The sequence below is a fragment of the Haplochromis burtoni genome, unplaced genomic scaffold, assembly GCF_018398535.1.
Source record: "Haplochromis burtoni strain Fernald_Lab_line unplaced genomic scaffold, NCSU_Asbu1 Contig_187, whole genome shotgun sequence".
Lineage (NCBI taxonomy): Eukaryota > Metazoa > Chordata > Actinopteri > Cichliformes > Cichlidae > Haplochromis > Haplochromis burtoni.
In genome coordinates, this window is record NW_024582548.1 from 1228469 (window position 1) to 1248961 (window position 20493).

Below are 20493 nucleotides of genomic sequence, written 5' to 3' on the forward strand. Positions count from 1 at the left end.
CTCTCCGTTTCGTTAAGATTTCAGGTTTGCTCTTTAGTTTCTCCCAGTTTAGGTTTCCGTTAGTATTTTCTCATGCTTCGTTGCCTGTTTCTGCCACTGCCACCTTGTAAATAAACGTTACTCATATCATCAGTTGGCTGCCTGCATTTTGGGTCCTCCTTTCCTCCACACCACATGGCTCACCCGCAGCCGTGACAAAAACAATAATAGAAAACTAAGTATACCTCATTCAGTGAGAATTGAGTACCAGCCAAATGCCAATAATCAAATACACTTTTACACAATTAACTGATCATCAGCAAGTATGACCACTTCTAAGAGCAGAAACATTGTCAAGTTGTGGGTCTGAAGCATTCAAGTGTCTGATAACACAATGTTGTAAAGGAAAGACGTTAGTAAAAATGTTAAAGAAGCAATTATTACTGCCAATAAATCTGAGGTTTCAAGACAAATCCCAATTTTTTCAACAGTGACTTGAAAAAGTAATCAGTAACTAATTACTGATTACGTCCCCCAAAAAGTAATCTCATTACTTTACTGATTACTTATTTTCAAAAGTAATTAATTACTTAGTTACTTTTTTTTTTTTTAAACATGATTTACAACCTGAATAGGTAATAAAGCAATAGATCTTTCAGCCCAATTCTACTTTCTCTGCATAATCCACCATACAAAATGTAATCAAGTAGAAAAGTCTCTTTTTAAACTTGTTTTATTAGTTTTAATCTTTTAACTTTATCCATCAAGCAAAAATTAAATTATATGCAACACTCTCTGAGTGGAAGAAATTTGTTTGACATTTAAACCTATTTTCTGCGCATTCCAGCACATAAAATAAAATATTTTTTGTGTTTACACTCAGTCTTTCGAATAAATGCAAGTGAAACAGCAGAAAATAAATTAAATCAAAGACTCAGCGGTCCCGTTGCTCTATTTTCACCTGTATAGCAGGCTGATGTTTGCCCTGGTGCAGGTGTGCCGCAGCGGTCAGTGGAAGAATCCGCAAGTTTGTCTGTGAATTTCCCATTCCCTGGTAGTATTTGCCGGTGCTTGCTCGGAAGTTTAGGGGTTTTCTTCCCACGCAGTGAGCAGCGGACGCTAATGTTTTTGTCACTTTTTACGGCATGAAATTCAAAGTAAGGTCAGTACTTCCACACTTTAAACGCTGCACGTTCATACTCTCTGATCTGATCTGCACACAGCTGTTGCCACGAATGTTGCACTCGCTTACGTCATTGTCATCAGACACGGTTTTAGTAACGCAGTAACGCAGCGTGCTTACGGGAAAGTAACAGTACTCTACTTACCTTTTTTACAATAGTAATCCCTTACTTTACTCGTTACTACAAAAAGTAATCAGATTACAGTAAAGTGTTACTTGTAACACGTTACTGCCCATCTCTGGTTGTCAAGAGTGAGTATTCCAGAAAATTTACCCTCAGGTCAGGCTGTTTGGTGCTCGGAAAAAAGACCCCCCAAAAAACAAGAGCTGCGTCTTCCATAGGCCTCCGCTAGCATGTTAAATGTTGCGGATCATGACAGTGCAATTTGAAAAAGACTATACAAACATGGTTTGTGTAGAAGGGTTGGAAGGAAAAAGCATTTTGTATCTAAAAAGAACATGGCAGCACAGCTGAAGTTTGACAAGTTGCATGGGTTGCCAGGTGAAATTGTTGGATAAAAATGTCCTTTAGACACACCATATCAACACAAACAACTTTTGACAAATGTTTAGCACACTAGTGGAAGGGTAATGGTTTGGGTGACTCAGCCACAGGACTTGGGCACCTTGTAGTCATTTAGTCAACCGCTAACTCCTGTATACAAAAGTATTCTAGAGTCAGATTTATCTGTCCAACAGCTAGCTTGACCAAAAGTGAGTTATGAGCCAGGAGAATGACCCCAAACACATCAGCAAATCTGTAACAAAGTGGCTGAAAAAAGAAACTAATCAAGGTGCTGAAGTTCCCTGTCTAAGTCTTGAACCTAATTGAAAAGCTGCATAAACAAATACCTACAAACTTTAGAGCACTGAAGCAATATTGTAAAGAAAATTAGGTAAAAAAAATCCTCCACAATAATGTGAGAGACCAATAAGATAATAGTTACTTCAAGTTATGGCAAATAAAAGTGGTTCTACAAGATACTGAATCATTGGGTGTACTTAGTTTGTCCACAAACTGCTTTGATGCGTGTATTCACATCGTTTATGTTAATGAGAGTGTGGGGAGTGAGTTGGAGGGTGGGGTGGGCTGCTTTTAACCATGTAAAGCACTTTGTGCTACATTTTTTTTGTATGAAAAGTGCTTTATAAATAAAGATTGATTGATTGATTGAAGAAGCAATAAAAAAGCAATATCACATAAAAACAAGTCTATAAAATGTGTTTAAAGAAGAGACCAAAGTAACTGATTTTCCAAGCCTTATCTCTTCAGGTAGGTCATTCTAAAGCCTAAAGTGTCGTCACTTTTAGATTTATGCTTCAAATGTGAGACGGCCTCCCAGAAGGGCCCTACCTGAGGATATAAGGATGCAAACATTGGGTAAAATCTTAAAAATCTATTAAAATAAACAGCGATCTGGTGGGGCTTGATATAAAGATACAAAGCCAGTGACTTTTCTTTATGCCAGAAAGAGAATTACAGAAGTCTGCAGGAAAATATGTGTGAATGGACTTTTCCAGGATGAGAGCAACGACTATCATAATAATCCTATTTTAACCTGAGAAAACCTTTCAGTTCCCATAAGTTTATTTTAGGTCTTATGGAGCTTATTAGGGGTCTGGATTGCACTGCTGAGTGGATGATTATGGAGTTAATCTGTAGAGACGCTTGCTGTGGTACTGCCTGGTACTCAGTTCCAAGGCTCAATTATTGTAAAAGGTAAGGATGATCCTTTAGTGTGAAAATTTAGTGAGACTTGTTCTCAGGAACCTGCATGTATATAAAAGTCAAGCACACTGGTTCATACTTACATCTTTTTGAAGGGCAACGGCCTTCACCACCTCCTTGTTGTCTTTGGTAAGGTCAGTGGAGCCATTCTGTGACTCCTTTCTCTTCCTTATTCCACTTTCATCCATAGCAACACACTGGTCTATGAGGTAACATAAGTGTTGACACACATTACAGACCACTTGCATTAACTTTTACAGGAAACACATCTTTGTTGTCCCTATAAAAGGTTATCATGACATGATAACGTTTAGAGGGAAAACTATGCTCTTCCATGGGCAGTAAATGTTCCCTTTCATCAAGATACACAGTGACTCTCAGAAACAAGAGCTCACTAAAAATCCACTCAAAGACAAATCAAAACTAAATTTGTTCACACATTGATTCCCATAATCTTACAGATTTAATTACATTACCAGGAACAGATATGGCTCAATTGCACAAATTTTGATTTTAAAGAGTTTCACCACAGTATTAACCTCATGCAGTGATATCTTAGACTAATCATCAATAGAGCAGCTCAATAACAGCCTTAAAGAGATCACTAAAATATCTTTAGAAGGGTTTTGGGTTGATTTTAAGTTTATTATAAGGTGATTCAGCATGTAAGCATTGTTTGTGTGGAGCTTTTAAACAAATATAATAGCAATTTTTAACAAATGTCCCTTAGAGCTGTATTAACTGTAATCCTTAACATTCATTAACTATTTGAGAGTCAAAGGGTTAATTTTAGTGATTTTTTTGTAATTTGTAAAATACAATTTAAAAGTAGAACATTTGGATTTGGTGCTCTTTAGTGCAGTAATGATCAGCTCATATGCTTCATATGCTTTTTAACTGGGAAAAACTGTGAACATATTAGTATTCTAAACATAGACCCCAACTTAAAGTCAAACTAGGAGAACTGGTACAGACTGGCAGTAAGTCAAACATTATAAAAAAGAGTGGGAAGAGCTCAAATGTCTCTTACTCTGACACTCAGTGATAATATTTAACTACAAATTATAATATTAATACTTAACATATATCAAATAACAAACGACTTGTTTAAGATAGAATTGCTTGAATGTAATTACATTTAACAGTAGCTCTGCATCACCACTATCACATACTAGAGGTGGGAATCACCATGCATCCCACGATACGATATCACAATATTTACAATATTTAACGCACGATACGATATTATTGCAATTTTTTTAAATATTTTGCGATATTCAGATTCTATACATAAAAGTAAACTTTATCAATATTCATTTTATCTAATGTCAAAGTGTCACACTCAGTCTTTCTCTCATTTCAGTCAGTTTTATTGTTGACAAACTTGAACGATTTGTATTACAGTCTAGTCCAACTTAACTGAATGCAACCATCTGGTACAATTATAGCTATTCTGAACTATGCAATTTATGAAAACTATGCAGCCCATTCAGCAACTGAAGAATTTGAAAGTAAATTATAATAAAATATAGTTTTACATTAAATAAAAAAGTTTTAAACTTAATTAAAATAAAACATGTCTTAAATTAAAATAAGTAAACTGTCATGTTTATTGCTGCCAAAAAAAAAAGTGAAACACATTTGGACAGTGAAGGAATGTCAGGATTCTTGCTCAGAAAAAGGATCAACATGCTCTGAAGTCAGAGCATGTTCCAGTCCACAAAAACCTTTTTGTAACAAAATATCGATTTCTGCTGTCCCTGTATCGATGCATTATTAGCAAACAAAATATCACGATACTACACAGTATCGATTTTTCCCCCACCACTATCACATACTATGCAATACATGATTATAAAGAAATGCACATTTAAAAAACATATTTTAACTTACTTAACTTACTTGAAGAAAATAAAAAACTCAATGTTGGACCTTGAATGCAGCTTTTTCAAACCCAGGTGCAGTGTTGTGAACACACAAATTATGTTAAGCTAAGTTCAGCGAATTAGAGCAGAAATGTCTGATGAAAATTGGAAAAGAAAAAAAAACTGCATTAAACTGAGCAACTCCTCTGGTGGGAGGTTCCCAAATGTGATTGGACAGCTCTACATGAGAAGGGGGATGACTTAAGGCGAAGTTCTAGCTTCATGAAATCTATTGAGCAGAAGCTTTAAAAAGGGACTGCTTTGAATTACACAGCAGATTTTCTTAACTCATCATATTGTGCAATAGCAAAATTTTAAACATATGCAGCTCCCCAACTTTGTAAAACAGTAACTGAGAGTAAGAATAGAGTGAGAGTCTGACGGCGATACTATAACCATAAAAAAGAAAATCACATGATAAGCTTTCTTTACAGAATGTAGTGGCAGGCCGCCGGGCAGGCAAACAGTTGATGCCACACACTGTGGAACCACCCTTTCGCCTACTTGACGGAGTACAAAGATCCTGAGCGATGAAGCGAAGATTTCCAGTAGTCCAAACGTTTTGTGGAGTTAAAACCTTTCACTGGTATAGGCCTTCAAGTGTCTGTTGGTTGTTAAAGTGTCTTTACCAGGAGAAGGGTTTGTCATGAAGACCTTAGAGTCTCTTCAACTTGCTGCATTGCATAACTTTGCAGCACTCTTCACACACTGAAATTAAAATGGAACTCTAATGGAACCAGCAATTGAAACATAGTCTGCAAGAGCTCACTGTATCTCTCTGACCTGCCTTAGAAACTTTTAAATGAACTGAAATTGCCAGCCATAAGACGCTACCAGTTACCTGAAATAGAAATGTCAAAATTTGTGTCAAACACATCCAATTAAAAGTACTTCTATTAAATGAAAGGCGAGTATATCTTAGAATCACTGTTTGCTATCCATCAACTGTAATTATGAAGAAGACCATATCAGAGCATATTTAAGCAGTTAAAGTAGCAAACAGATGAAAAAGACCATAACGGTTATTTGCTGTAATCACAAACGTTTTATTTTTTTGTGTATTTCATGACCAATAAGATTAATAATTTCCTTAACCATCATGTAAACACAATACAGCCTCATTACAGTATAACTCAGGGGAGAAGCATTGTTAAAAATTAATGCACAAACGTTTACAAATCTTTGATGTTTGGGAACAACAAGAAAAGTTACACATATGCAAGGTCTTCATGTGCTTCTGTCTGTTACAACACAGTTAAAATGTTTACAATTCCCTTTGCTCAAGTGCTGATTCAAACCGATTCACTGAGAATCCCAATAGAATCCCAACATGAAGTGACCTTTGACCAAATAAAAAACATTTTGCAGTGTGGCTAAATAAAACAGTTACTCAATACAGTGATTGCTAAACTCAGCATTGAGCAATCACATCACATCACAATATATATATATTAGGGCTGCCACGATTTGTCGACTAGTCACGATTACGTCGACTATCAAAATCGTCGACGACTGATTTAATAGTCGACGTGTCGTTTGAAGCTTTGTAAGATCGCAAAAGACGCAGGAATAATAGCAGGATTTAAGAGTGTAATAACGGACTGAAACAGAAGATGGCAGCACTGCATGTACAAGGATGCCAGCTGCCGTTAAACCCCGAAGAAGAAGAAGCAGCTGTGTCCCAGAATTCATAGCGCGGCCCAGCTTAGTTTCCAACAATGGCGGTAGCTAGTTAGTTTTAATATTACTCTTATTATTCTTTCTGGGTCACAAAATAAACGTTTAACATATTTTCAGGCGAGAATGTAGCTGTGTAAACCTCAAATATCGGCTCAGTTTATCAGGACACCACATATTTTCAAAAGCGCTCCGACGTTTTCGGAGACGTCTGTTACCCACTAGCTCGATAGCTAGCCGGGGGCTAGGTCACTAGCGCCGTGAGAACACCGGACTCCCGGCAAATTGTTTTCAAACCCACCGCCGTCTTTCGCGACTCAGGTTAAATATATATGAGTCACTTAGATAAATTAAAAATGTTGTTGTTTGGCTTTTTTTTTTTTTAGTATTTTATTTGTTCCTGAGTAAATCGGTTTGGCTGAGATTAAAGTTATAGTTTTTACACAGCTGAATAAACGTCAAGCAGACAGCTGATTATCAGAAGTGTGAGATGCTGGAGAATATACTCCGGTGTCCTGTTATATTTTAGATAGCAAGGAGTTTATTAAACTTTACCGAAACAATCTGCAAATTTCATTAAAATTGAATAAACTATCATCTTGTCTTTATTTTTAGTTAGCACCTTAAAAGCTTAAAGCTGTAAGCTAATGATAGTTATATAAGAGCAGATGCTGCTGGTGCAATAAGCTGTAGTTTTACGTCCAGTGGATGATGATCTGATTAGTCGACTAATCGCATAAATAATCGGTGACTAGTCGACTATCAAAATAATCGTTTGTGGCAGCCCTAATATATAATGTGTGTGTGTGTGTGTGTGTGTGTGTGTGTGTGTGTGTGTGTGTGTGTGTATTAGGGTGCAACGACACAAAATTCACGGTTCGATATTTTTTCGATACAAAAAAATGTTCATGCCTTTTTAATTTGTCATTTATTAAAATTATAAATATATATTTTAACTCAAAAGTACAGTTTTTAAATTTAATGTTGCTGAAACAACAAAGTAATAAAAAAATAAATCTATCTGATCGAGAAATCACTCATCTTTGGAAAAGAGAGTTTATTACAGAGAAATGGCTCTTTCCAAAATAAAAGCTATACTATACGCTTCTTCTGGGCTATATTCTCAGCAGCATATTAAACATATCAGGTCCCCATAAGGAGAATCATGTGCTAACGGCTGTCTAAATGAGCGGTCCCAACCTTTTTTGCGCCACGGACCGGTTTATGCCCGACAATATTTTCACGGACCGGCCTTTAAGGTGTCGCGGATAAATACAACAAAATAAAACTAGTACCGGTACCGAAAAAAAGAAGATTTATTCATAACACACGTGAAAAGACCCAGGAAAAACGAGTTAACGATAAAAACGATAACAAAAAACCCCCGCTGAAAACCAATAAAAACCCTGAAAACCATACATTTCACACATGAGCCTCAACTCTCGCGGCCCGGTACCAAACGATTCACGGACCGGTACCGGTCCGAGGCCCGGAGGTTGGGCACCGTTGGTCTAAATGACTCAGGTAAAGTTTGTATCATGCGTGCTTGTTGTTTTTGTCTGCTTCCACTTGTCTTTGCACTAGGATGATGTCGGCGTAAATGTGCAGCCATATTCGCTGTGTTCCCACTAGTGCTGTCAGCGTTAATCCCGTTAAAATGACGTTAACGGCATAACGAGGCAAATCTCCGTTAACGAGTAACCGCGGATTGCTCCGTGCGTCGGGCTGGATGGCGTCAACACATTATCGAGCTAACTGCGCTAACGCACTAGTTCCCACCAATGTAATTGAGCATTGCATGGCACATCTGACATATTGTTTTACTTTTCTCCATGACGCGCTTACCTTCAGGGTCATACCTCACATGAAAACCAAAACAGTTTCAAACACGGGATCTGAATGAGGGTGGGGGAGGTTCAATTTCAGGTAGCGTTGAGGCAGTAGCCATGTTGCAACGCGCTTAGCTTCTGTCTCACTAGCTTGCGCTGCACTCAGTGGATCTGCGCTAGACAGTACAGCCTAGGCAGAGAAGTCGAGCGCAGATCCACTGAGTGCTCAACACAGACAGCATCGTCAGAAGAAAAGTTGATAAAATAAATAAAACATTTTGTATTGCTCGATACATATGCGTACCGAACCGAAAGCACTGTATCAAACAGTTCAATAACGATACATGGATTGTTGCACCCCGAATATGTATGTGTATTGTGTGTGTGTACGTGTGTGTGTGTGTGTATAGTTCACAAGTATATAATTTTTAAAAGTAAAAACAGATGAAAGCGTACCCTTTCATCTGTTTTTAGTTTATATTTCATATACTTCTGGAATATCCTGCAGATACTCCCACTGTATCCTGCAGTCATTCTAAATAAACACAATTTCTGAGCCCTGAACCAACAAATTTAAATTATTTCATTTCATCCTACTTTTGCAGAGAAGTGAGCTCTAAAATGTGTCTCTAACCCTTTAGGCACACTTCCTGTTTCCAAAACTAGACAGAGCATTTTTCATTACCCCGTAGACACCGAAACGCGTTATGCCTTCTCATTCAGTTTTCTCAGGAGGAGCTACATCCATTAGCAGCTGGAGATGCATAGTGATGGGCCCTATGAGGAAACAGAAGTTAGAGGTCAAATCAACACAAGCACTTAAGTAATCATCATTTCATATCAATATTTGATCATATAATTCTACATACTTCTCAACATATATATTTTAAATTTTTACAGTCAAAAATATAAACTTACTCATGATTTTGCGCCCCCAGTTCACTTTTCGGTAGACAAATGGGTAGTAAAGGATAAGACCACTGAAGATGAAGATGGTACAGTAAAGGTATTCCAGCTCTGGCTGATCAATGATGGGTGCCAAGACCAGGTAGCAGGACACCAGGACCATGATGCCTGCTAAGACCACTGGTATCTTCAAGGGAACAGAGAAGTACATAGGAAGTATTTGATTTATGTATTTGATTGGACTTCTGTGCTAACCACAGTTTGGCCATAACGAACACCCTGTTCGAACATAAGAGTGTCCATAAGTGCACGTGGCACCAGGACGCTCTAGGCCGTAGGTCGATGATCGATTTTGTAATCGTATCACAGACCTGCGACCATATGTTCTGGACACTCGGGTAAAGAGAGGGGCTGAGCTGTCAACTGATCACCACCTGGTGGTGAGTTGGATCAGGTGGCGGGGGAGGACGCTGGACAGACCTGGTGCACCTAAACGCGTAGTGAGGGTGTGCTGGGAACGTCTAGCAGAGGCCCCAGTCCGCGAGATCTTCAACGCACACCTCCGGCAGAGCTTCAACAGCATTCCGAGGGAGACTGGGGACATTGAGTCCGAATGGACCATGTTCAGCGTCTCCATTGCCGAAGCTGCTGCATTGAGCTGCGGCCGCAAGGTGGTTGGTGCCTGCCGTGGTGGTAATCCCCGAACCAAATGGTGGTTGGTGCCTGCCGTGGTGGTAATCCCCGAACCAAATGGTGGACACCAGAGGTGAAGGGAGCCACCAGGCTGAAGAAGGAGTCCTATCGGGCTTGGTTAGCCTGTGGGACTCCGGAGGCAGCTGACAGGTATCGACAGGCCAAGCGGAATGCGGCTCGGGCAGTGGCTGAAGCAAAAACTCGGGTGTGGGAGGAGTTCGGAGAGGCCATGGAAAAAGACTTTCGGACTGCCTCGAAGAGATTCTGGCAAACCGTCAGACGTCTCAGGAGGGGAAAGCGGTGCTCTACCTGCACTGTGTATAGTGCTGGCGGAGCGCTGCTGACGTCGACTGAGAAAATTGTCAGGCGGTGGAAGGAATACTTCGAGGACCTCCTTAATCCCACTGACACGTCTTCCGAGGAGGAAGCAGAGTCTGGGGATGAGGGGAATGACCCGCCAATTTCCGGGGGCGAGGTCACTGAGGCAGTTAAACAACTCCTTGGTGGCAGAGCCCCTGGTGTTGATGAGGTCCGCCCCGAGTTCCTGAAGGCTCTGGACGTTGTATGGCCTCCTGATTAAAGAGGAAAAGACGCCATAGAATCTCATGAGCTATAGAACTATCGCGTGGTCTGAATGTTCGCGCGTGGGAGATCCCAAGGGGTTGGACGCATCTACTGTGGATGAACAGATGACTCTCAAGTGGCGTCGACTGGTAGCGGTCTGGCCGACGAATTTAGATCTAAATGACGAGCCGCGGACAAGGCAGATATGTGTCAGCCAAATCTACAGGAGGAAGAAATCTACAGGCTTGGCACCTCAGGCCATCTCTGATGTGACAAAAGTCCTATGCCGGGTGCGGAAAGGGAGATTCTCCGTTACTGCCTTTATCAGACCTCTAAAGATCGCCATACAGGAGGAACAACTCGCCAGCTTTTCGTCCCTGGTCGCGAACACTGACCAAGCTCTTTATCCTCTGCCAGGATACTTTTGAGGGTTAGCGTGGGGTTGCCAATCATCAAGTAACTAACATGTCTGTATTTATAGCATGGACTTGGAGAATGGCATCTCACGAATTCTTTCTCTTCACACAGCGCTAAGCTACCGACCTTGGTGCTTTCCCATGTTGTTTCTGCTTCCGCGGGTTGATAGCATTGGGTGGCGGAAAGGATGTTGCGGCGTACCATAGTGGGTGATGTTGCTATATTCTCCGATCCTCTTATACCAGGACCGATCTGCAAATAGAGAGCTTGGCGAGGGTTCGCACTTGTCCTCTGGACGCAGCTAATTTAATGCTTATTAATCGGATACACGCTCAGGTTATCACCATCAGGTGGGTCATAATGAACTGAAGTTTATCATGCCTCACATGGGCTTCACGCATTTATAATCTATCTCGCGGCTCAGTCTTTGTGATGTTTTACATTGCAAATCAGTTTAATATTTTTGATATAGTGAGGACTGCCCTTTGTTCCGTTCTGTTCATAATTTTTATGGACAGGATTTCTAGGCGCAGCCAAGTGGCGGAGGGCTTTCGCTTTGGTGGCCTCAGAATCTCATCTCTGATTTTTGCAGATGATGTGGTTCTGTTGGCTTCATCGGGTGAAGGCCTCCAGCTCGCACTGGAACGGTTCGCAGCCGAGTGTGAAGCAGCGGGAATGAGGATCAGCACCTCCAAATCTGAGGCCATGGTTCTCAGCCGGAAAAGGGTGGAGTGCCCACTCCGGGTCGGGGATGAGTTCCTGCCCCAAGTGGAGGAGTTCAAGTATCTCGGGGTCTTGTTCGCGAGTGATGGGAGAAGGGAGCCGGAGATCGACAGACGGATTGGGGCTGCAGCTGCAGTAATGCGGACGTCTGCACCGGTCCGTCGTGGTGAAGAGGGAGCTGAGTGTAAAAGCGAAGCTCTCAATTTACCGGTCGATCTACGTCCCTACCCTCACCTATGGCCACGAGCTGTGGGTAGTGACCGAAAGAACGAGATCGCGGATACAAGCGGCAGAAATGAGCTTCCTCCGAAGGGTGGCTGGCCTCTCCCTTAGAGATAGGGTGAGAAGTTCGGCCATCCGGGAGGGGCTCAGAGTAGAGCCGCTGCTGCTCCACATCGAAAGGAGCCAGCTGAGGTGGTTCGGGCATCTGACAAGGATGCCCCCTGGGCGCCTCCTGGGTGAGGTGTTCCAGGCATGTCCCACCGGGAGGAGGCCCCGGGGCAGACCCAGGACACGCTGGAGAGATTATATCTCTCGGCTGGCCTGGGAACGCCTTGGTATTCCCCCGGACAAGCTGGAGGAGGTGGCTGGGGAGAGGGAGGTCTGGGCCTCTTTGCTTAGGCTGCTGCCCCCGCGACCCGGCCCCGGACAAAGCGGATGACGATGGATGGATGGATGGATGGATGGATGGATGGTATTTGATTGTCTAATATTTGATGTAACACTTAAAAATAATAACTTTTACTACTACATTTTGAGACAAAAGCTAAATATGGCTGACTAACAAATAAAACAGAAATTACTGTTGACTGCATAGACGAGTCAAAACAGATAGAAATGTTTTCTAAAAAATTGATAAAATTTTCTAAAATCAAGTATATATTTGACCTTCTATTACTGATCATAACTATTCTGTTAACTAGGTATTGTTAAAATAAATAAAATAAATCCTCATCTCAAGGCTTGATTGTGGTCATTTTTTGTATGATGTGGTTTGTCAATCCAAATTAACAAGGCATCAAAATGAATAAAATGATCTTTTGTGCCAAACAGCATAAAAGATAAACTAGGCTCACCTTAACTGGTCTGTCCAGGTCCTTTCTAGTGAAGCGCATGACTATGAGAGCCAGTGCTGCCAGCCCATAGAAAAACCACTGAGCAAAGCTGAAGTAGTTAATGAGGGTGTTGATATCTGCTGGAATAATGTAGAAAATAGCCAAAACACCCTAAAACAGAGAAAAATTAAACAGTGAAATGCCATGTAGTGAAACAACACAGTGTATTGTTTACCTGAGAATCCATGTAAAATTTATAGGACTTGAAATGACACTGGTTTTTGGGCTCATTTAAAACTTTTACAATCTGTAATCAACACACCGTGAAAGGACATATAACGTTTTAAACAATAGATGGCTGATCATCTGAGGCCAAATAGAATGCATACAAAATGAGTCATTAAATGCGTAAGACTCACATTGAATATAAGAGCAGGAGCAGGAGTGTAGCGTTTCACATTAATGTAGGATAAGATTTTCACCATGTGTCCTTCTCTGCCAGATGCATAGACCAATCTGTAGAGCAAAAAACATTAGGTTTACATTATTAATTTTTTTCTTTTTGCTATAAATTTGTTGTATTTTTTTATTTGCTTTTTCGTTCCATCCCCTTCAGGATTCTAACTTTCATTTTCAGATGTTGTTTCATTTTTACACATACATAAATATGCACTTTAAACCGCTCTAAAGGTACTGACAGAAATAATCTAGATTATGCCAAACTATGAGCATGACATGCAATATGTAATAGATGTCTCTTTTACCTGCCAGCAGTGAAGCAGCTTCCATTGGCGGAACCAAATGTTGAGAAGACAACAAAGAGAGGAACAATCCAAGATGCTGGGTAAAGGACTCTGTCTCCAAAAGTCTAAAAAAATACAAACTAATGTTTCAGAAAATACAAGGTGTGAAAACAAGGGGCTATTATGCTCATTTACAATTGTCATGTCATTTACAGTAATTCAAGATATGAAGCTTGATTTTGACACTTTAATATCAATATTATATATCACTATGTCTAATTTCCTATCTCCCACCAAAAAAGTAATACAATCGCTTCCTTTTATTACAGACAGTGTTGTAATAAAGCTCCTTGGTTGTTTGCATCCATCCTTTACATTACAGTTGTCTTGACCCTGCAGTCAGCTATTGTTGCAGAAAGCTTGTTTTGTACTCAGAGAAAACTTAGCTGTTTCCATTTTACAAGCGTGTCCATCTCACATTAATGGTGACTTAGGTTGGGCAAGCTGAGAAGTCAGCAGCTTTTTCAGGATCAACACAAAAATAAACCTTCTTTGATTTTGTCTTCACTTTTCTCGAAACCAAACTTTTTTTCTTAAATTCTGAAACACATCATCCTTTCTATCCAGTTACTGTAACTGTCAAATACTTGAAACATCATACCTAAAAACTAATATTACTAGCTAGATAAAAATGATTATCAGATTTGCAGTCACTAAGTAAACATTTGTTAAAGTATAGGTGAGTGAATCCCAGTAGCAAGATGCTTATTGACCAGTGTTATCCTTACCACAGCAACCGCTGGAGACAAAAGCAGTTCAGTTGTGGTCATAACAGTGAAGTAAGCAACATTGACCAAAACATAGCACACAGTAACCAAAGGAATCCCAATAACAATCGCCAGTGGCAAGTCCCTGAAATTAATCAACAAAAGAAAAAGTATTTTAAAAAAAATTCAATGCCTTGTGAGTTATTGCTTAACACTAGAGTTTCTTTAAGGCCTGTTTTTACCTGAATGGGTTTTTTAGCTCTTCTGTGATGAAATTTAGTTGGTTCCTGTAAAAGTAATGAAATAGAAAATATATGATACATATTTCTCAGTAGAGCATTGGACTCAAATGTATATGCACATACTCAGTAACCCAATTAAGTCCAGTTTTTCTGGCCTAATAAACAGAAAAAGAGTTAGCCTCTTCAGCATCTTCGGTAGCAGTAACTTATTCTTTTATGTCTTTTATGTTTCATTTGCCCTTTAAATACAACCTCAGATGAATGACACTAAATCATGTTTTCCATGGAAATTAAAAGGTTTAATACCAACTGGTGCTGCTAATAAACTACACTGCAGTGATCACTGGCAGTTTTGGCAGTTTTCTAGTCTGGATCATTCAGGTGTGTGTTAACACAGAGGCAAGGGGGAAGTGTTGGAGAGCAATGGAATACATGTGCCGCCATTACGTATTTAAAATACAAAATATGAGTAACTGTATTCCGTTACAGTTACCGTTTAAAAAGGTGGTATTCAGAATACAGTTACTTTGCTAAAATAAAGGGACTACATGACGGTCTTTCCTGTTTCATATGTTAGGCCAGACCTTCCCAAAGTGTGGGGGCCGCCCCCTAGGGGGGGCGCAGAGCCATTGCAGGGGGGGCGCGGAATGAAAAGGGGGGGGACAAAACGCTTGGACACTGCTAACACGGGGCGCCCACAGAAACGCAAAGCAGGAGATGAAGCAAGCATCGCTGAATATGTTTCCAAACCAACTTCATTCTAAGCCAAAGACTACAAAATATGGTGAAGCATATCTTCCCTTTGGTTTCACCTGCACAAGTACCAATAAGGTAGGTCTCCCCTGCAGAATTGGTTTTCCCAGTGTCGGGAGCAGCTGGGCTGTTCAAATCACAGACAAACAGTATCCCACAGTTGTTTATGTTTTTAAACCCATTTTGCACAGAGAGGCATTTTTTGAGAAATGTATTGATAGCAATGTTGAATATTATTACACATGAAAAAAAAACTACACGTAAAATAATTACACCATGACGCTTCTGCCTTTCTAAATGGAGGGACATTAACTGTGTGTGTATATGTAAGCGTGTAAAACCTGAAGATAGACAGATTAACAGTATTTTGTCTCTATCTGCCATTCTGCAATTCATCTCATGTAAACAATAACGTGCGCACAGCGTGACGTGAAAAAGGCACATACCTTTTACGTTGCCTGATGAACTCTGTATTCCTCATCCACACGTAAACGCAAAAAAGGAGTTAAAAAAATCTCTGTTTTCGGTGATTCGAAACGCCGTTTACGTGTGGATGAAACAGCTGCGTTTTCAAAAATACCTGTGTAGGTGTGGACATAGCCTAAAAGAGTTAGGTAGTAATAAAATAAACTACTGTCATTTATTGCAGATTACTTGTATTTGCTTAATTGTTTACTAAATGTTTGAGGTGTGAAATAAACCACAATGGAACAAAATATGGGTGTGTGTGGTTGGAGGATGTGTTTGTGCAAGTGGGTGTGCGTGTGCACGGGCGAAAAGGGGAGGGGGGGACGCGAATATTTTTCTTGTAAAACAAGGGGGGCCCAGCAAAAAAAGTTTGGGAACCACTATGTTAGGCTATGCCCTCTCTATTTTTGGTAATTCCACGCCAGTGGAAACCCAAACAAAACATGCATTAAGAGGCTCTAGTGCCTGAGTTTCAATCTCGAGTCTCATAATGATATGAAGAAATATTTTTTATGATTCAATATGAAGGCAATAGGCAGAGTGTTACATGCATAGCCCTAAAGAATGTAGCCTCATGGGCGGTGTAGTCCGTGCTGCAGGGAGAATGGACTGCCATACCCGTTATGTATGGCGTTATTTTTGTGCCACTATTCTGAGCGCACGTAAAAAAATCTTTGAGTGCACGTAAAACAAATTTACAGGTGAAAGTGTCGCATTTTGAGGAGAAATTTATTTTGAGTGAAGAAAAGCTAAATTTGAGTGAACAAAATTCATTGCTGCGTGCAAATGTATTTCAGTGTTTGCTATTATCCACAATAGCAGCCCCTCTTGCCATAGCTGGACTGGCCATCGGGCATACCGGGCATTTTTTTTTTTTGTAAAGGTATAAACAATAAAAGATGCTGGTTAGTGATGGTAAATTTGATTCTTTTTATTGAATCGAGTTTTAATGAGTCACTCACCAAAGTGAATCGGTTTTTGAGTCATTTGATTCACTGAGTCAGTCGACCAGAACATTTCTAAAATTAAGCAATTTCCTATCAAAATTGCTTAATAAACATTTATTTATTTTAATTTAATTTAATTTTATTTTATTTTTTATTATTTTCCTTAAATGTGTATTTTCTCATCTAAATGTCCACTGAGCTGTGAGCCAGGGGGCGGTAATGCGCCTTAACATTGGTTGCCAACCAAGAAGAAGAAGAAGCTGTGAGCCAGGAGGGCAGGAGGGAGGGGGTGAGCGAGTGAGTGAGTGATTCGTTCGCTCTATGATTCAGCACAGGAGGGAGGGGGTGAGCGAGTCCTGAGTGATTCGCTTACGATTCAGCACAGGAGGGAGGGAGTTAGTGAGTCCTGAGTGATTCGTTCGCTCTATGATTCAGCACAGGGGGGAGGGGTGAGCGAGTCCTGAGTGATTCGCTTACGATTCAGCACAGGAAGGGAGGGGGTGAGTAGCTCAAATGTGCTGTTAGCATGTTAGCAGAGCGATGCTACTGTGAACCGAGGAGCTATTTTCTTGATGTGAGCTTCTACTCAGGGTTTTTTCTTCCAGTTCAGAGCAGAAATGTTGTTGTTAGGATACTGGATGTTGTGTTTTTCTCCACAATTTTAATTATAAGCTAGATACATTACTGCTAACAGCAGCAGGGATGAGTCAGTGAGTCAGTTGGGCTTGTGAATCATGATTCATGAGTCAGTAAAGTGATTCTCGAGTATTGAACGATTCGTTCATGATTCGCGCATCATTAATGCTGGTCAATGTGTAAAAACAACTCAGTTGTTTGGTGGTGGCTATGGCGGAGCTTCCACAGAGGCCAGCGGGTGGATGAGGGAAAGGGGAGGCAGGAGGAGAGAGACCCGAGGCGGCCGCCGGTCCGAGTGTCAGGTGAACTGAACTTCAGGTAAGAAGTTATGACCTGCAGTCTATCTGGGTCAGATATAAACCAAGTTTAGGTGGAGTTTATTTTCGTTGTGCTGACTTTTTACAGTCAGTTACAATAACTCGTACTGCGTACTAGCTAGCATGACGGAGTTTCTATACAGCTGGGTGGGTGCTATGATGTTACTGATAGTGAACTTTATTTTGTTCATAAGGTTAGTTATTAGAGTTGCCAACCGTCCCTAAAAAACGGAATCGTCTCGTATTCAGAGAAAATATTACGCGTTTCTTATTGAGGTGAAAAGGAACAGTTTGTCCCGGACTTCAGCTACAATGAAAAAGACACAAAGCTGGAGTTATTCTGTGTTTACGCTGCACAGCTGCCTCTTCTTCTCTCATTCTCCCCCCTCCCTCTCCTGTTTCTACTTCAATCATGAAACTGATCAATGATCAGCTGATCGGCTTTTCTCTCTTGTTTGTTTATCGCCCACTTTGCGCCAGAAAGAGGAAACCAGCGGATGTCGCGCTAAACAACAGCAGCACGTTTAAGCTTGATCAGCTGTTGTTAGAATTTATTTAATATTAATTTCTAGTATCAGCTGATGTTTGCTGGAGCCACAGCTGTAAAGCTGCTGGTCATGATATCGGTTTGGATATGTGGTGAGAGGGAAACATGAAGATGAAACCAGGAGATGTCCTTACTGAATCATCAGAGCTGAACAGGTGATGGAGAAACAGGTTTACCTTTTAGGTGACATGAATGAGTTGAAGGGAAGTTATGAACTGTTTCTGAGAGACAAATAACACCAGGATCCTTTTCTAAGTAGCTGACAGCTAGTAACTGTGCAGGGGTGGGTCTAGCAAAGTTTTGCCAGGGGGCAGGGTAGGGCAATAACAGGGAAAGGGGGTACAAAGAAATACTTTTCTGTCACGATCCTGGGTCTTTTGACCCAGCGTTTTGAGTTTTAGTTTATGTTTAAGCCCTTCAGGTTTTCTAAGTTCATTTTTTATCATGCCTAGGTTGTTCTAGTTCTTTGTTATTAGATTCCCCTTGTGTCTTCCACCCCTGTTAAGTCTCCCTTGCCCTTCATGTGTTTCATGTCTGTGTCTTACGTTGTCAAGTTCAGGTTGTCATGTCTGCGTCTTATGTTTCCTATTTTATTTTGAAAGTCCAGTTTTCATGTTATTGTGTTTGAATTTACATTTCCTGTGCATCGTTATGTTCATCCTTGTCAGCTGTTTCCTCATGTGTCTCAACTTCCCCTGATCACCTCATGTGTGTATTTAAGTCCTCTGTTTTCTATTTTTCGTTGTCAGGTCGTCTGTTTGCATCCCCATAGTGTTTCGTCATAGTTTACTCAGTGTTCATAGTTTGTCATCGCATTTTCACTGAGTTTCTTAGTCCTTTAGTTTTCTGAGTGTTCACAGTTTTCTTAGTTTTCATAGCTTCATGCTTTTTCGTGTGCCAACATCCAAATAAAGGATCGTCTTCTGTTCAGCCAGCAACTCCGCCTTTCAGTGTCTGCTTCTGGATCCTGTAAACTAAACTTATCGGCGCACCCCGCCGTGACAGAACGACCTGACCATGTCGGACCCAGCGACACATAGTAGAGACGTAATCCGAGCAGTGGAGTCGTTATGCTGCCAGTGGAGGCAAAGCTCTAGAGAGGAGGAGAGGGAGGAGTTACTTCACTTGTTGCGGGTAAGCGTCAAGGTTTTTCCTTGGTTATGGGAAGCGCTACCCCCTCTGATCTCAGACTACCTCCGCACCATCCTCCAACCCCGTCCATGGCAGCATCAGCGGTCCGGTGTGCGGGCTGCATCACCACAGCCCCGTGGCCGCGCAGCCTCCCCTCCGCCTGCTGTAAGCATGCGAGTCGGCACGCTGAAGTTCGCCATGGCGCCACACTCTTCTGCGCCGGCGCCACCCCTCAGCTCGCCAGTTTCCACTTCGCTATCACAGCTCAGTCGTTCACCCTCGCCGCCTCGACCGGACTACCCGTCTCCCACTTCTTATCTGGCACGGATGTGGTCGGAAGACGAGGAGCCGGTCAGAAATTCAAGTTTCGTCCACGACCGCTTCAAAAAGGAACCGGCGTTCACGTTGCCGTCGCTCATTGCTACGGCATGTCTCGCCCTCCACTGAGCAACGCGAGGATGCTGTGGAGGTCATGGATTTCGACCTCGAGGAGCGGCAGCGCGCTGCATGCGCTCAACTGGAGGAAGAGCTCCGGTGGAAGCCGTGGCTCACTCCTAACTATGAAGAGATCTTCCGGGGAACTCGCCTGGGTCTCGGGGGTCCCCTGAGCTTCCAGGAACTCTCACCTACCACTCCATCAGCACCCAGTTCCCCAGCCTCTGCGATGCTGCCCGGCGCGCATGAGGCGCCGCTGTCTGGTTCATCGGAAACTACAATCAAGAAGAAACGGCGTTCGCGTCCCAGTCGCGCTGCACGACGACCGGAGGTGAGTGAATGCAGTCTTTCATCACCAACCTCCATTGAAACATTAGAAGATGAACTAGATTCAGAATTACAGATTCAAGGGTCAAAGTTAAAAGAGACACATAGTGTGAAGATGGCTGACTCTAGTACTGTGAATGGTGTGGTCTGTTCGTCTGGCTTCCACGTTTTGCAATCTACAAAGGTTTGCACTTTGAGAATCAATTGTGAGAACTGTGACCAATGTTCGTGTGTGTGTGGAAAAAAGTGTATAAAGTGCGTGACCAGTGTATAAAGTGGGCTAGTTATTCTGAGAACCCCTGCTGCAATAAATGAGGGACCACTGTCTACTCTATGATTAATATATTCAACCTGTTAACATTTAATACTGTATTGATAGAACCAACTGATTCTGAAGCAGAGCATCCGCAGTTGCTTCTCCTGGCTCCCCAGTCCCTGAGCTCCTGCTGCTGCACCCACAGGTATGTACAGCAAGCACTGATACCTTTTTAGTCGGTGGG

At 41.5% G+C, this 20493-nt stretch overlaps 1 protein-coding gene across 1 annotated transcript in view; it reads right to left on the reverse strand.

The window, feature by feature from the left end:
• Positions 1-7881: 7881 nt before the first annotated feature.
• Positions 7882-20493, reverse strand: part of slc7a9 (solute carrier family 7 member 9) — a 29898-nt gene continuing 17286 nt past the window's right edge. Inside the window, exons 8-16 of the mRNA XM_042225884.1 lie at positions 19862-20026; positions 19295-19394; positions 14433-14517; positions 14212-14335; positions 13445-13548; positions 13100-13196; positions 12702-12851; positions 9241-9415; positions 7882-9099 (exon numbers count right to left, since the gene is read on the reverse strand). Coding sequence (XP_042081818.1) covers positions 9038-9099; positions 9241-9415; positions 12702-12851; positions 13100-13196; positions 13445-13548; positions 14212-14335; positions 14433-14517; positions 19295-19394; positions 19862-20026 — 1062 coding nt within the window. The 3' untranslated portion in view covers positions 7882-9037. The remainder of the gene's footprint in view (positions 9100-9240; positions 9416-12701; positions 12852-13099; positions 13197-13444; positions 13549-14211; positions 14336-14432; positions 14518-19294; positions 19395-19861; positions 20027-20493) is intronic.